The sequence below is a fragment of the Melitaea cinxia genome, chromosome 4 (genome assembly GCF_905220565.1).
Source record: "Melitaea cinxia chromosome 4, ilMelCinx1.1, whole genome shotgun sequence".
NCBI lineage: Eukaryota > Metazoa > Arthropoda > Insecta > Lepidoptera > Nymphalidae > Melitaea > Melitaea cinxia.
Window position 1 is genome coordinate 4,110,399 of NC_059397.1, and position 15,747 is coordinate 4,126,145.

The 15,747-nt window shown below is 34.8% G+C and overlaps 1 protein-coding gene across 1 annotated transcript in view; it reads right to left on the bottom strand.

The window, feature by feature from the left end:
- The window catches only part of LOC123670152 (nephrin-like), a 151,077-nt gene that overhangs the window by 71,812 nt on the left and 63,518 nt on the right, over nt 1-15,747 (bottom strand). The window contains exon 3 of the mRNA XM_045603660.1: nt 7,749-7,945. Coding sequence (XP_045459616.1) covers nt 7,749-7,945 — 197 coding nt within the window. The remainder of the gene's footprint in view (nt 1-7,748; nt 7,946-15,747) is intronic.

The window sequence follows — 15,747 nt, forward strand, 5'->3', positions numbered from 1 at the left end:
TTTAGTTTATATATAGCATTATAGTTAGTGTTCGCGACATCGCGCACCAGTACAGCGCACAGAGCGGTGGCTTGCTGCGTATACGGCTGGTGGTGCGTTCCCCCCCGCGCCCCTCCCCTTCTAGTGGTCACTTCTACCCTTAGCCGCACCAGGCTCACATCAAGTTTATCTAAGTCTTTATACGCATTAATTTCTACATTAAATACTGTCCACTTGCTTTACATCTTTTATTTACATAAGCAGTTAATATAGTTAGTTTTATAAAATACTAGCTGTGCCCGCGGCTTCGCCCGCGTTGAAATTAGTGTGTCACAAAGTTTTCCCGGCAAACTTCCAGTGAAACTCTCATCAAAATCGGCTGAGCGATTCAGTATATTTTAAGGAAATCGATCACATACACTTTTTGAGACTTTGTTTTATAATACACCTACTGTTGCCCGCGACTACAACTACGATCAAGATGTTTAACGCAAATTATTTTTTTATTTCAGTCACTTGAAATGCTTATCACGCTGAGTAACTTTTGAAAAGGCACAGGTAGTATAATTTAATAGTTATTTTTATAAAACCTCTCTATACACCACATTTTAAGTTTTATTTTCAGGCTGCAGTATAAATAACCTATCAGGCGAACTTATAGCTACTGTATATGTCTCATACATCCATCAACCCCAATTAAACCCCCTTAGCGGTGGAATATCGCAAAATCCGTTCTTAGCGGACGTCTACTAACTATAATCTACCTCCCTGCTAAATTTCTTCTTTGTCCATCCTAGATGGATGGATCATCCAGCGGTTTTTGAGTTCTCGTGATGAGTGAGTCAGTGACCTTTCTATTATATATATATATATTTATATATATATTTATATATATATTTATATATATATTATATATATTTATATATATATTTATATATATATATATATATAATAGAAAGGTCACTGACTCACTCATCACGAGAACTCAAAAACCGCTGGATGATCCATCCATCTAGGATGGACAAAGAAGAAATTTAGCAGGGAGGTAGATTATAGTTAGTAGACGTCCGCTAAGAACGGATTTTGCGATATTCCACCGCTAAGGGGGTTTAATTGGGGTTGATGGATGTATGAGACATATACAGTAGCTATAAGTTCGCCTGATAGGTTATTTATACTGCAGCCTGAAAATAAAACTTAAAATGTGGTGTATAGAGAGGTTTTATAAAAATAACTATTAAATTATACTACCTGTGCCTTTTCAAAAGTTACTCAGCGTGATAAGCATTTCAAGTGACTGAAATAAAAAAATAATTTGCGTTAAACATCTTGATCGTAGTTGTAGTCGCGGGCAACAGTAGGTGTATTATAAAACAAAGTCTCAAAAAGTGTATGTGATCGATTTCCTTAAAATATACTGAATCGCTCAGCCGATTTTGATGAGAGTTTCACTGGAAGTTTGCCGGGAAAACTTTGTGACACACTAATTTCAACGCGGGCGAAGCCGCGGGCACAGCTAGTATTTTATAAAACTAACTATATTAACTGCTTATGTAAATAAAAGATGTAAAGCAAGTGGACAGTATTTAATGTAGAAATTAATGCGTATAAAGACTTAGATAAACTTGATGTGAGCCTGGTGCGGCTAAGGGTAGAAGTGACCACTAGAAGGGGAGGGGCGCGGGGGGGAACGCACCACCAGCCGTATACGCAGCAAGCCACCGCTCTGTGCGCTGTACTGGTGCGCGATGTCGCGAACACTAACTATAATGCTATATATAAACTAAATATTTATGTACTCAGGCAAACCTATATTATAATAAATTTTTAACCGATTTCTAATAAAAGGAGGAGGTTCTCAATTCGACTGTACTTTTTTTTAAAATGTATGTTACATCAGAACTTTTGACTGGGTGGAGCGATTTCAACAAATTTTCTTTTAATCAAAAGGTGGTGTGTGTCAATTGGTCCCATTTAAATTTATTTGAGATCTAACAACTACTTTTCGAGCTATGTCTAATAATGCGTTTTTACTTGACGCTTTTTTCGTCGACCTACGTCGTATTATACCGCATAACTTTCTACTGGATGTACCGATTTTGATAATTCTTTTTTTGTTGGAAAGGAAATATCCCTAGTTTGGTATCATGATAAGGAAACCAGGATCTGATGATGGTATCCCAGAGAAATTGATGGAGATTCTTAAAAATCCCCAATAACTTTTTACTGGGTGTACTGATTTGACAATTCTTTTTTTGTTGGAAAGAAGATATCCTTAGTTTAGTACCGTGATAAGGAAACCAGGATATGATAATGGGATCCCAGAGAAATCGAGGGAAACTCTTGAAAATCCGCAATAACTTTTTACTGGGTGTACCGATTTTAATAATTTTTAATTTAATCAAAAGCTGATGTTTGTCATGTGGTCACATATAAATTTAATTGAGATCTGATAACTACTTTTTGAGTAATCTTTGATAACGCGCAGTTACTTGAGTATTTTTTCGTCGATCTACGTTGTATTACTCGTCGATGTAATTGAAGTCTGTTTTTTTTCGTTTGCGAGCAAACACAATTATGTTAATATTTATAGGTATTAACTTTAAGTGAAACTTTTGTAACCAAGTAAAACAACAAGGTGAGAACAGACAGCAATGCGCATATGCATTTTATAAATTCTGAGTACTTTAAACATTCATGTTATGTAGCGATAATATAAAAACTTTTTGTATTTAAATTTTTATATATAAGTAATTATATATTAACATCATTGATAGTATACTATATTGAATAGGTAGTATATTCCAAGCAAAATAAATTAAATAAATGACCTTGTCTATTTTCATATCCTTCCTTTTATTTCATTGCCATTTTCGTGTACTTTTTAAATTATAGTTTTGATTTTAAAATCTTGAAATTCCATTTTTTTAAAACGATTCTTATTTTCAAATCTCCATCCTAATATTCGAACTTATTACTTTTCTGTTTTTTTTTTCTTTTTTGTAGGCGTTAAAAATGTTTTTAGGTTCTAAATTATCTCATACCGGACAACTACTTTTTTAAAATTGTTTATTGTGTGTTTGAATAAAAATAAAACTTTATAATATTACTGCCGCTACTTAAAGAGTAATAACTCAATTTCTGATAGTAGATAGAGTTGAAATCTATACCATATTTTGAGTCAAACTATCAGAATAGCAGCTGAGAAAATTAATTTTAGCATAGCAATAGATTTTGCTAGACTAGACAATCGCTCTGGTGTAAAGCTGCGTGTGAGTGTCTTAAACACCGACGGTTGTGGGTTCGATTCCCGCTTGGAGTCGATTTTTCTGTTTATACAAATATTTATTTCCATTCTGGTTGTTAGTCCTTGTCTCCGTCTTGTGTCCGGATCTCCCCACCGTGCCTTGGAAAGCACGTTAAGTCGTCGGTCCCGGTTGTTATCATGTACACCTGATAGCGATCGTTACACGTATTAGAAAATATATCCACCAACCCGCATTGGAGCAGTGTGGTGGATTAAGGTCTGAACCTTTTCCTCGTGAGGAAAGAGGCCTACGCCTGGCTGTGGGATATTACAGGCTGTACCTATATGTTTGTTGTATATGTTAATATATTTTGCTGCGTAAAAAAATATGATAGACAGACGAATATATTTCTCATGTACAGACACGAGAAGTATAAAGTTTTATGATATATATATATGTACATGTTCGAATTATATACGACCTACGTGTAAACATTTGCTTTCACGCCCGCATTGAATAATAAATTAACATTCGTTTGACTTTACTCGATACGAAACAAAAAAGCCTCGGAAATAAATATCCTCTAAATAGATTCCAAGAATATATTATGATATTAATATCTATCCATTATTTTTCCGGCTCAACTTTTCGGCTATTACGCTACGAGTATATAATGAATACTTTTTTTAATGTTGCAACCTTCTACTTTATAGCCTTGACCGAAACTCTAGTAATTTGTTTATGGTAGTAGTTATACGTGTAAAAAAAACTACATTAATGTATATATTTCTTAGCTAAGCATTTCCAATCTCCCGTGAACCGTGAAAAAAGCTTGTAAATAATACGCGTAGTAGAAACGATCAGTAGTTTGTCGCGTGTCTTTTCTCGCCAATTGGAACATTATGGTTTTTCGAAGGTAGAAAGAGATAAATAGATAATTTGTCAGCCTCTGATTTGATACGTTATGGATTTAAAATCTAATTAACATAAAAAAAGCCATGATACTTTATTTTCTGTCCTAGTTCCTATAACGATGAATCTTAGTTAGTATTGTAATTATTGTTATTATGATACAGCTGGTATCAATAATATATTTAATGTTAAGCATAATAATATTATTATTAGGATCTTGTCAAGAGCTTGGATTAAATATAAATAGCGAATACATCTCTCACCTTCGTTTCGCCGACGATATCGTCATTTTTGCGGAGAAGTTGGAGGAACTGAGCCATTTTGGTCAGATCCTCCAACTTGCTGCTGGCGGCCTAAATGAGTTCTCTTGAAGAGTCGGTATCGACACGAACTTGGATAAAACGAAAGATACGTTTAACATAATAGTCATATCAGAAATCGAACCCATGACCTTAGAGCAGATAGCAAGGTAAATGGAAATTGCGCCAACGGACAATTCAAATTACTCTATCTAAGTTTATTGATAAGAGTTATATCTAAATCGAAACTGGAATCAAATTTTATGAAATAATCGTGTTTTATAAATAAGCTTATTGAATATATAAGTGTCGGTAGTTAAATACTATCCTGAGTAGGCAAAACAATAGGAAAATGTAAATCTTATTTATAGCTAATAGCAATGTTTCCACGAGGTATTCAAGTGCATTTCATTGTTTCAATAAACAGTTCCCGCTGCATATTTAAAGGGTGGCAAGCGCGAGAGAAGTCTGCACTTAGATGAGAATATGAAACAGGCACCAATAAATATCAAATGATGCTACGGTAGACGTCTCGCTATGGCAGATGTTAGACGAATAATCACTAAGCATATTACGTTTTCAAACATGATATTGTATAATTTATTTTGATAAACTTTACACGATAATGATTATGTACACAACTGGCTTTTATTATGTTCTTAAGATTTTATGCAACGAGAACCCTATTTAACTTTAACTTTCTTTGTTTTCATGACTGTCAATAATGGAAACCCTGTTAAGAATTCGCTGCTGATTACAGGTAGGATGGGTAATGCGCTTACGATGTTTCTGGTGTTGCAGGCGACTATGGAGTACGACAACCTCTTACCATCACGTTAGCCGTACGCTTGTTTGCCGTCCTAGTTAAAAAAACGTAGTCATAGACTCATACATATAGAACAAATGAGACTATTTTCCAAATCAATAATAAAAAGGACAACAATACATAAAAATCATACAAAGTATTGTAATCCATTAGAACAAACTATAGTTTAAGTTTCATATACGTATAAACGTGACGTGGGTCCCTTCGGAGGAATAAAGATCTTTTCACGCAAAAAACTAATGGAACAGTGATTCAGTGAACCAGGAGAAAAATCTTCCCTCTTTCGTCGTCAGCTCTTCAGCGAGTGATTGATTCGTTTTTAACTAAAAGGTTATTTATCAAGTTGCACATCTCCGATCCTTGTTCGAGGTGTGTTAGCTGCGGAATTACGATTACATTGAACTTGATTTAAATTACAAGATATTTTATTAGTACTGATAAATTAATACACTACTTTGCTCTTTTAAAGTATAGCAATTATTATGTGTGAGTAAACATAATAATATATATTTGTTATTTCGTTGCTTTTTTTGTAACATTTTGTACAATTACTGATAAGGAGTACGGTAGCCTTTTATGCTGGTTGGAAATATAGATTTCACAAAACTGAATTTTGTCAATAATTTATTGTATCATAACCTTATTATTTAAGTCATAAAAAATTACTTAAACCTTTCGAAAATCTATAAAATATCAATAAGATTTTATAGAAATTAGTTTACCTAAAAATGTTTTATAATTGATGCGATTGCCGGTAAGATATTATTTCCGAAAAGTTGCAATTTAGTATAGACTTAACTATTTCCAAGAAACTTCTAAAATCTGATCCTCAACTCAGTACCAACTTTGTTCGACTAAGAAGGGAAGCTAATTTTCAATCGAACTCAATTTCGAAAGCGAATACTGGACCTAACATATTTCGGCGGGATACGTGCCTTACCGGCTTCTTTGACTAACTTGTACCAACTGCAACGTTCTTATATTACAACTAGTAAAACTACATGATTCAATGAACAAAGTTCTCACCGGCCACGTGTAACTTGTTTCGTGCAGGCGATACTTGGAAGTTTAATCTGAGAAGTTGGAAAGTGTGGCACGAATTCTAAAATTTCAGTATATCTGCTATCTGATACAGTAACCAAAATTGTTTGATTGACAAAAAATAATAATAATATACTATATCTTTCCCAATGAGAATGGGCGAACATTGGCGTGCGTTAATTTAATTTTAAGCGGATGGGTGGCCGTAATTGGCCTTTATGATTATATGTCATTCTTGTGTTTATAACTTTTTCTGTGCAGTGTAACATCCCTAATAAATAAATAAAAATCATTTCTTTCCGGATTGACATCAAAAAATTTACAATAGATGAGTTACAAAAATAAAATAAATACAAACATATTTACGAAATAATACATATCTTGTCGTTATTATTTATTTGTTTTACGAAATAAATGTAACACGTACAATAAACAACTGTGTTATTCTAAATAGTATAATGTAATTAATTAATAACCAGTACATTGTACTGTATACTAATATACTATTTTTATATCATTTTACCATAGTTATTATTTTAATTCAATGTATGCTTAACTGTGTTATTCTAAATAGTATAATGTAATTAATTAATAACCAGTACATTGTACTGTATACTAATATACTATTTTTATATCATTTTACCATAGTTATTATTTTAATTCAATGTATGCTTCTTTTGTTCTATATTTCTAAAGAAATATTTCTAATTATCTTTCCTTTTTGCCACTAAGCAATAACAACACATGTTTGAACATCATTTTTGATTACTTCTCTCGTTATTTGTTTTCTTTTTTTTTTTGTATTTTGTTCGATTTGCAAAATGTGGGAAGTAGTAACATTATTCCTACGTATATTCAGCGACTATCAACCATTTTCCTATTTCCAGTTTCCCGTACGAAATCTAAGACAATGCTTTTCTTCGAATGGGAACATATGCTTTTGTACTTTCGTACATGTTCGGTATTAATTAGAGCAAATTCTACTATACTATTCATAGATTACTATTATACTTAACTGATGAAAGGGTCCAAACCAAAATAAAGGGTTCAAACCAGATAAATAACTAAATATTGTTGACATAAAGAAAATAAATTACAGTCATATATCATCATTCGATAGGCATCGCTGTCCACTGCTAGACATAGGCCTCCCATAGTCACCACGCTGGGCAGGCGCGTTATTGACCGCGGGGCTGGCTTTGTCGCAACGAAAACGCTGCTGCCCGTCTTCTGCCTGTGTATTTCAAAGCCAGCAGTTTAATGGTTATCCCACCATCAGCCGGCTTTTTAAATTCCAAGTGTGTTATCCCATAGTCGCCTCTTACGACACCCACGAGAAGAGAGGGGGGAGGCTATATTCTTTACTGTCCTAACCACACAACAGTAAAGTTAAATATAATATAATTCATAAAATTTTGTACCTATATAACATAAATTACTTACCAATCACATGAAGGACGAACTTGTAGTTCCTAGTCGGTGATACTTTGAAATCGACTCTGCAGCGGTACAGAGCTCGATCGGTGGGTACAACGTCGCGTATTCGTAGAGCGGAGTGTGGCTTGGCGTGCCATCTCGCTCGACCAGCGAGAGATGCATCCGCCCAATGCGCTGACGGTCCTTCCATTCGACCGTCGTAACTGCGGGCGATATTAATTTGATCATGAATGTGCACTTGGTAGAACGTGAAAGGATTAACAATGTATGAATGAACATGACTATGTGCATGGTAGGATGTATGGGGGTTTATGAGAATAAATATACCTATTCTCTTTCTCTAATCTTGAATTATATGCAATATTTCTCTGGACGAATAAGTTTGTTGATATTATTATTGAAACTAAAAATTTAAAAAATTTTAAATATTAATTTTTCTTACTTTATTTAGTATCAATTATACTATTAGTATTCAGTTTTATTTAATATTTATATATATGTTATTAGTATTTTGTCTAGTATTTATTACGAAATATTATATCTAGTTATAGTCAAGATAATATTTCACTAACAGAACAAATAACATATACGTACGTAACAAACTTTAAATCGTCAATAAAACTTAAAATTTGATTTACTTCTATTTTACAAAACGCCAATAAATATTTGGTTAAAAGATTCTCAGTTTGTATTGAATACATCATCTTCCAATATTTATTTTTATTTGACTGAACGACAACTTATTCAAACTAACAAAAGATCAAAAGAAAATGGCAATTGCAAGGTAACCTATATTTTCTTTGAATGAAACTCAATACAATCTTAGATAAATTCGAATCGAAACGAAAGCCTTGTTAGAAATCTCAACGGACAAAGCAACTCAGAAATCTTTGAAAGCATTTTCTTAATGTTAAAACAAACAATAGTTATGGTTCGATATACTTTAACAGTATAGCATCTTAAGTAAAGTTTAAAAGATTCTAAAAGTCCCTTTTTTAACCGACTTCAAAAAAGGTTACTCAATTCGACCGTATATATCTATAATATATATAAATGCGAAAGGTCACTCATCACGAAATCTCCGAAACTATAACACCTACAAACTTGAAATTTGGCAGGTAGGCTCCTTATAGAGTGTAGACATCCGCCGGGATGGTAGGATGACTCACTCATCACGAAATCTCCGAAACTATAATACCTACAAGCTTGAAATTTGGCAGGTAGGTTCCTTATTGAGCGTAGACATCCGCTAAGAACAGATTTTACGAAACTCGACTCTTAAGGTGGTAAAACGGGGGTAGGAAGTTTGTATGAAAGTCCTATATTTTAGAAGTAAGAGACTTGAAATTTAAAATATATGCTCTATAGATGGTGAGAAGGTGTCCAAATAATGTATCTTTAGAAATCAACTCCTTTTTGGGGTTAAAACGGGGGATCGTAGGTTGATTCACTCATCACGAAATCTCCGAAACTATAACACCTAAAAACTTGAAATTTAGCAGGTAGGCTCCTTATAGAGCGTAAACTACCGCTAAGAATGAATGTTGCGAAACTTGAACCCTAAGGGGATGAAACGGGGGTTGGAAATTTGTATGAAAGTCCTATGTTTTTGAAGTAAGAAACTTGAAATTTAAAATGTGAGCTCTATAGATGGTGAGAAGGTCTCTAAATAATGCACCTTTAGAAATCAACTCCCTTTTGGGGTTAAAACGGGGGATGGTAGGTTGACTCACTCATCACGAAATCTCCGAAACTATAACAGCTACAAACTTGAAATTTGATAGGTAGGTTCCTTATTATAGGGCGTACACATTCGCTCGGCCCCTAAGGGGATAAAACGAGGGTTGGAAGTTTGTATGAAAGTCCTATGTTATTAGGGTAAGAGACTTGAAATTTAAAATTTATGCTCTATAGATGGCGAGGAAGTGTCCAAATAATACATCGTAATCTATATTGTTAGCATAATCTCGATTATTTTAATACGTTTCGTGACGTCATGCAACAACGTCAATAAAAGCAGTCCCTACCCGTTCAGAGGGCTTTTTTGGTTCTCGGATTTCGGAACGATAGGTCGTTGTTTCATGACGAGCGCGTTGATCATTTTTATACTCAAAGTAACGGTTGTTTGTTTGGTTAATTTAAATTGTAATTCTCGGTCATTATTCTCGATTAAGTTCGTGGTTAAGGTTAATTTCGTGATAATTGTTGTGTTTGTAAAAATTAGTAATAAATAAAAGTTAAGTGTTCGGTTTTCTGTCTTTTTTTTTAAATAAATAAATTTGTTTCTCCTAAAAATATATATAAAAGAGAAAGGTCACTGACTCACTCATCACGAGAATTCAAAAACCGCTAGATGGTCCATCCATCCAAGATGGACAAAGATGAAATTTGGCAGGGAGGTAAATTATAGTTAGTAGACGTCCGCTAAGAACGGATTTTGCGATATTCTATCGCTAAGGGGGTTTAATTGGGGTTGATAGTTTAAGTTCGCCTGATAGGTTATTCATACTGCAGCCTGAAAATAAAACTAAAAATGTGGTGTATTGAGAGGTTTTATAAAAATAACTATTAAATTATACTAAATTGTGCCTTTGAAAAAGTTACTCAGAGTGATAAGCATTTCAAGTGACTGAAATAAAAAAATAATTTGAGTTAAGCATCTTAATAGTAATGCATAATTATCTTCATAACCACGCGGACGTAGTCGCGGGCAACAGTTAGTGTATTATAAAACAAAGTTCCCAAAAGCGTATGTGATCGATTCCCTCAAAATCTACTTAACGGATTTTCATGCGGTTTCACAAATGGAGAGAGGGCTTCAAGAGGAAGGTTTACGGAACGGCAAAGCCGATTTTGATGAGAGTTTCACTGGAAGTTTGTCGGGAAAACTTTGTGACAAACTGATTTCAACGCGGGCAAAGCCGCGGGCACAGCTAGTATATATATATTTTTATGTATGTTTGGGGATAACACCATCGTTTATGAACCGATTTTGATAATTCTTTTTTTTTTTTTGTTGGGAAGGGAATATCCAGTTTGGTACCATGATAAAGAAACCAGGATCTGATGATGAAAATCAAGGGAAACTCTCAAAAATCCGCATAACTTTTTACTGGGTGTACCGATTTTGATGATTTTTAATTTAATCGAAAGCCGATGTCAGGTCACTTTTAAATTGCATCGAGATCTGATTACAACTTTTGGAGTAATCTTTGATAATGCGTATTTATTTGACAATTTTTTTGTCTACCTACGTTATATTACTTGTCGATATAATTGAAGTCGGTTTATCTTCGTTTGTCTGCAAACACAATTATTATATATTATCTACATATATTGTTCTTTCGTCTAATATAAAAAATTCACGTGTCACGATGCTTGTTGCCGAACTACTCCGAAACGGCTGGACCCATTTGTACGAAATTTTGTATGCATGTTAAGTAGGTCTGAGTATCAGCCGACATTTATTTTTTATACACTAAATGATAAGGGTCACCCAATATAAGTATTTTTTTATTATTATTTTGAAAAAAAAAATATTTTTACTAGGTGACCCCGCAAACGTTGTTTTGCCACATATTTTATTAACCTTCTCAACCCCCCCCCCCCCCTTTATAACTTAGGGGAATGAAAAATAGCTGTTACCCGATATGCACACAAAATTTCATAATTTATTTATTTATTTATTTTATTTCTTACATCTAATATTACAGGCATAACCCAATTCATTAGACATAGTAAACGAGACAAAAAGCAAAAGGAATAAAAAAAAAAAAAAAATTAAACTACAATTAAAAAAGAATTAGCTAACTTGAGCATAACACTAAAAAAACAAAACAATGTAACATTAATAACTATAAAACATTAAATTCATTTCTCATAACATATTATGTACAAAGTAACTTTTGCGAATTCACTCCACGAACAAGAAAAAAGGTCTAGTGTGTCAGCCACTAAGTTCAGCGTTCTGATTGAACGAGCAAGGGGGCCGTTGCGCACTAGCTCGGTTCTGCCGTGGGGTACTGCAAATAAGCTCGGTCGCCGCTTTCGTTGTAGATACCTATCGGGTATGCTCAAACCTATCCACTGTAGTACCCCTGGATTATTGACAACACCGCGGAATAATTTTAAAATATAAGTTGCCAGAGCCAGCTCTCTCCTAGTCTCCAACTTGTTGTATCCAACCATGCCCAATACAAACAATGTTGGATACATCAAGGGATACAAGGGATACACGCCATAAAGCCTATGGTAAAGAAACCTGGTGAATTTATTTTGAATACGTTCCAGCATGAGACTGTATTTGACTTCATGTGGAGACCATACTACCGCATTATACTCAAGCTGACTTCTTATCAGGGCATCATACAGTAAAGAGATTGCTTTGATGTTAGTGAATCCCTTAACTGTGCGAATAACAAAACCTAATCGTTTGAACGCTCTTTTGCATATATTTACGATATGCTCGCGGAATGTTAATTTGGCATCAAACTGAACACCAAGATCGCGGACCGATTTCTCTCTTTTTAATAAAGTGCCATCCACCTTGTAGTCGAAATGGAGTGGTTTCTGCGCTCTGCTAAATGTTACTATGGAACATTTATCGACATTAAATTGTAACTTGTTCCTTTTACTCCACTCCAGGACACGGTTGATATCCTGTTGAAGGTGCTGGCAGTCATCTTTCCCCTTAATTGCTAGAAGCAGCTTTAGGTCGTCTGCGAAAAGTAAACATTTGGCTTCGCTTACGATTTCGGGTAGATCGTTAATCATTATTATAAATTTTAACGGCCCTAAATTACTGCCTTGGCTCACTCCCGACCTAACGAAATAAGGCTCAGAACGGTAACCCATGTACTCAACATATTGTTTTCTGTCTTTCATGTAACTTGCGAACAATTGAAGCAGCTTAGGTGTACAGCCAATTTTAGCCATCTTTGATAGCAAAATGTCGTTATCAACTAGGTCAAAAGCTTTACGAAAATCAAAGTAGGCCGCATCTACCTGTAACCCTGCATCAACGTGAGGAACCATGTACGTCAGGGCATTTAAAAGGTTACTGGTTGTGTTTCGTGCAGGTCGAAAGCCATGCTGAGCATCGCATAGATACGAAGCCACCTGTTCCTTTATACTTCGCTGAATGACTGTTTCGAACACCTTCGCCGGTGTAGACAGTACTGCCACAGGTCTAAAGGACTCAATAGTCGTTCCTTCACCTTTTTTAGGTATTGGAACGACACGTGTAACCTTCCAATGTTCTGGGAAATATGAATGTTCCAGACACAAATTAAAAACATATAACAGTGGTTCCGCGAGCACTGGGCGACAATCTTTCATCACGAATGCCGGAATACCATCAGGGCCTGCTGATCGCTTGGGTTTAAGTCGTTCGAGAGCTGCGCTCACGTCACCGAGGCGCAGAGGAGCGATGTGAACGCGCGCGCCGCCCGCGTCATCCCCAGCCTGCGCCTCGCCGACGTCCAGTCGTGCAGCCTTACTATTGTACACCGAATAGAAATATTTAGCAAATTCTATCGTACTCTCTGAATTTGAAAGGGTTACTCCATCTTTCAAAATTTTTTTGGATGTCGTAGTACCCTTTTTCGTTTTAATATAATCCCAAAAAGACTTAGGATCCCTTACCATATCGTTTTGTAATCGATTCTGATAGTTAAGGAAATCGCTATGAATATTTTTTTTAATTCGCGATCTACATAAAGAAAACGCTTCGTAGTCATCTCGGGATTTCGTGATTTTGTATTGCTTATGTAGTTTAGCTTTTAATTGTACATCCCTAATTAAATCGAATGTATACCATTTAGGATAGTTATACCTTAGATGATGTAATTTAAGACGTTTTTTGGGAACGCAATTTTCCATTATAACATTAAAAATACTATAAAAACACTCCAAAGCTTCCTCCGGCTTACTCTTTTAAAGAACTATCGGCTACTCTAATATTTTATTAACCCTCGTAACCTCCCCCCCCCCCCTTATAACTTGGGGTATGAAAAACAGATGTTGTTCGATTCTCATACCTACCTGATATGCACACAAAATTTCATGAAAATCGATCAAGCCGTTTCGGAGGAGTTTAACTACAAACACCGCGACACAAGAATTTTATATATTAGATTTTATTATGATTTGGTATTGAAAAATATATACAACCCTACCCTTTTACCACCGACCCCTATTTTTATAAGCGTTTAGCGGCAAGACAACTTACGTGTGTCGGGTCAGCTATGTACCTATATATTAACTAAGTAGATTTAGCGAATTAATAAAATTGCAACATATAAAAAAGTTTTAATTTGTAAACGACTACGAATGTCAATTTTTAATTCAGTTAAAGAATTATTCGAAACTCGTAACAGTAAAACTTTTGCTTCTGTCACTTGTCAACTCGAACGTGTCCTATTCCTGCGAAATTGGAAGTTTTATGTTCTGTTAACTTACTAAGGTAGATCATATATAATTAAACAATACGTAAAGGGGAAAGTGATTTTTGAAGTAAAACTTTACGTACGTTAGACTTGGCGAGTAAGCTGGTGGATGCGTGACGAGAACGTTATGAAAAGTATGATCGGGCGATGGGTACGGAAGTTGAGAGAGATATATAAGTTAGTGAAAGTAGAAAGAGAGCTACGTTTCCTCAGTTTTACTTCAGTCGTGTGTTCTAAAGCACACCACAGTTTTTTTACCACAAGTTTCTTTATTGTTACCTAACTAAATTGTCTAACAACCCACATTTTATGGCCTTTGAATTTCAAAAGTATTTACTACCTGCATATATGTATATAATTTCAATCCAAAAGTCACTTATTGCTTACACAGATTTATTTAAGTCATTTTTTTCTTTATTTATTTATTCAAGTAAACTACATTTGTATAGAATATACAGTATTTGCTAGTGGGACCCAAACTAAGCTACGCTTGTATCTTGGGCCGCCATAATAGCTACAAAATTAACAATTACAAATTTAACTAATTTATCTACCTACCATGTTGGCGCAATGTTGGCGCAATGGTCACAGTCATGGATTGTACCTGTTGCGCTAGTGGTTGCGGGTTCGATCCTCGCACATGACAAACATTTGTATTGGCCATACAGGTGTTTGCCGTGGTCTGGGTGTTTGTGCAGTCCTTGTGGGTCTCCTCACCGTGCCTCGGAGAGCACGTTAAGCCGTCGGTCCCGGTTGTTATCGTGTACACCTGATAGCGATCGTTACTTATAGTATCTATCTATATATATCTAGTATATATCCGCCAACCCGCATTGGAGCAGCGTGGTGGATTAAGCTCTGATCCTTCTCCTACATGGGGAAAGAGGTCTATGCCCAGTAGTGGGATATTACAGGCTAAAGCGTATCTACCTACTATCGCGGTTTTTTTGTCCTCATGAACATTTTTTTTAACTAACGTAAAAGCTATAAGCGTTAGAATTACAAATATAAGATTTTAAATCTGTTACTTGTAGATACTACCTAGTACCCGTTAATACTACAGACTAATGATTTCAACAAATTTAGATTCACGATATTTAGAACTATCACATTATTTATTCTACTTCTATCAATACTTAAACAACATGGAAGTACCCATTGCAGTTGCATTACTTTTTTCGCTACTATTATGACATATTTACGGAAATGTACTATAGAATTGAAAATATCTGCTTTAAAAGTGTTTTGAAAATTAAAAATATAGAAAAAGTTTAACATAACCTACTGTATAAATTCAAGCAATTTGACATTCGTTCCCTGGGTAATTATCCAGAAACGCTTATATATCTCAAAAGATACCTTGGAAATTCGTATGAAGGCTGTATGCTTCGGAACGAAAACGTTTTACTCATAAATATTTCATAACTAAGCGAGCTTAAGGCGACGTCCTAACTTTTACCCAGTTCTTTGTATAGTCCGTAATGTAATGCTGTCACATTGAGATAAACTGACGGATTTAATAGTGCGGAAATGTATCTTTATTATGGCTATAAAGATAA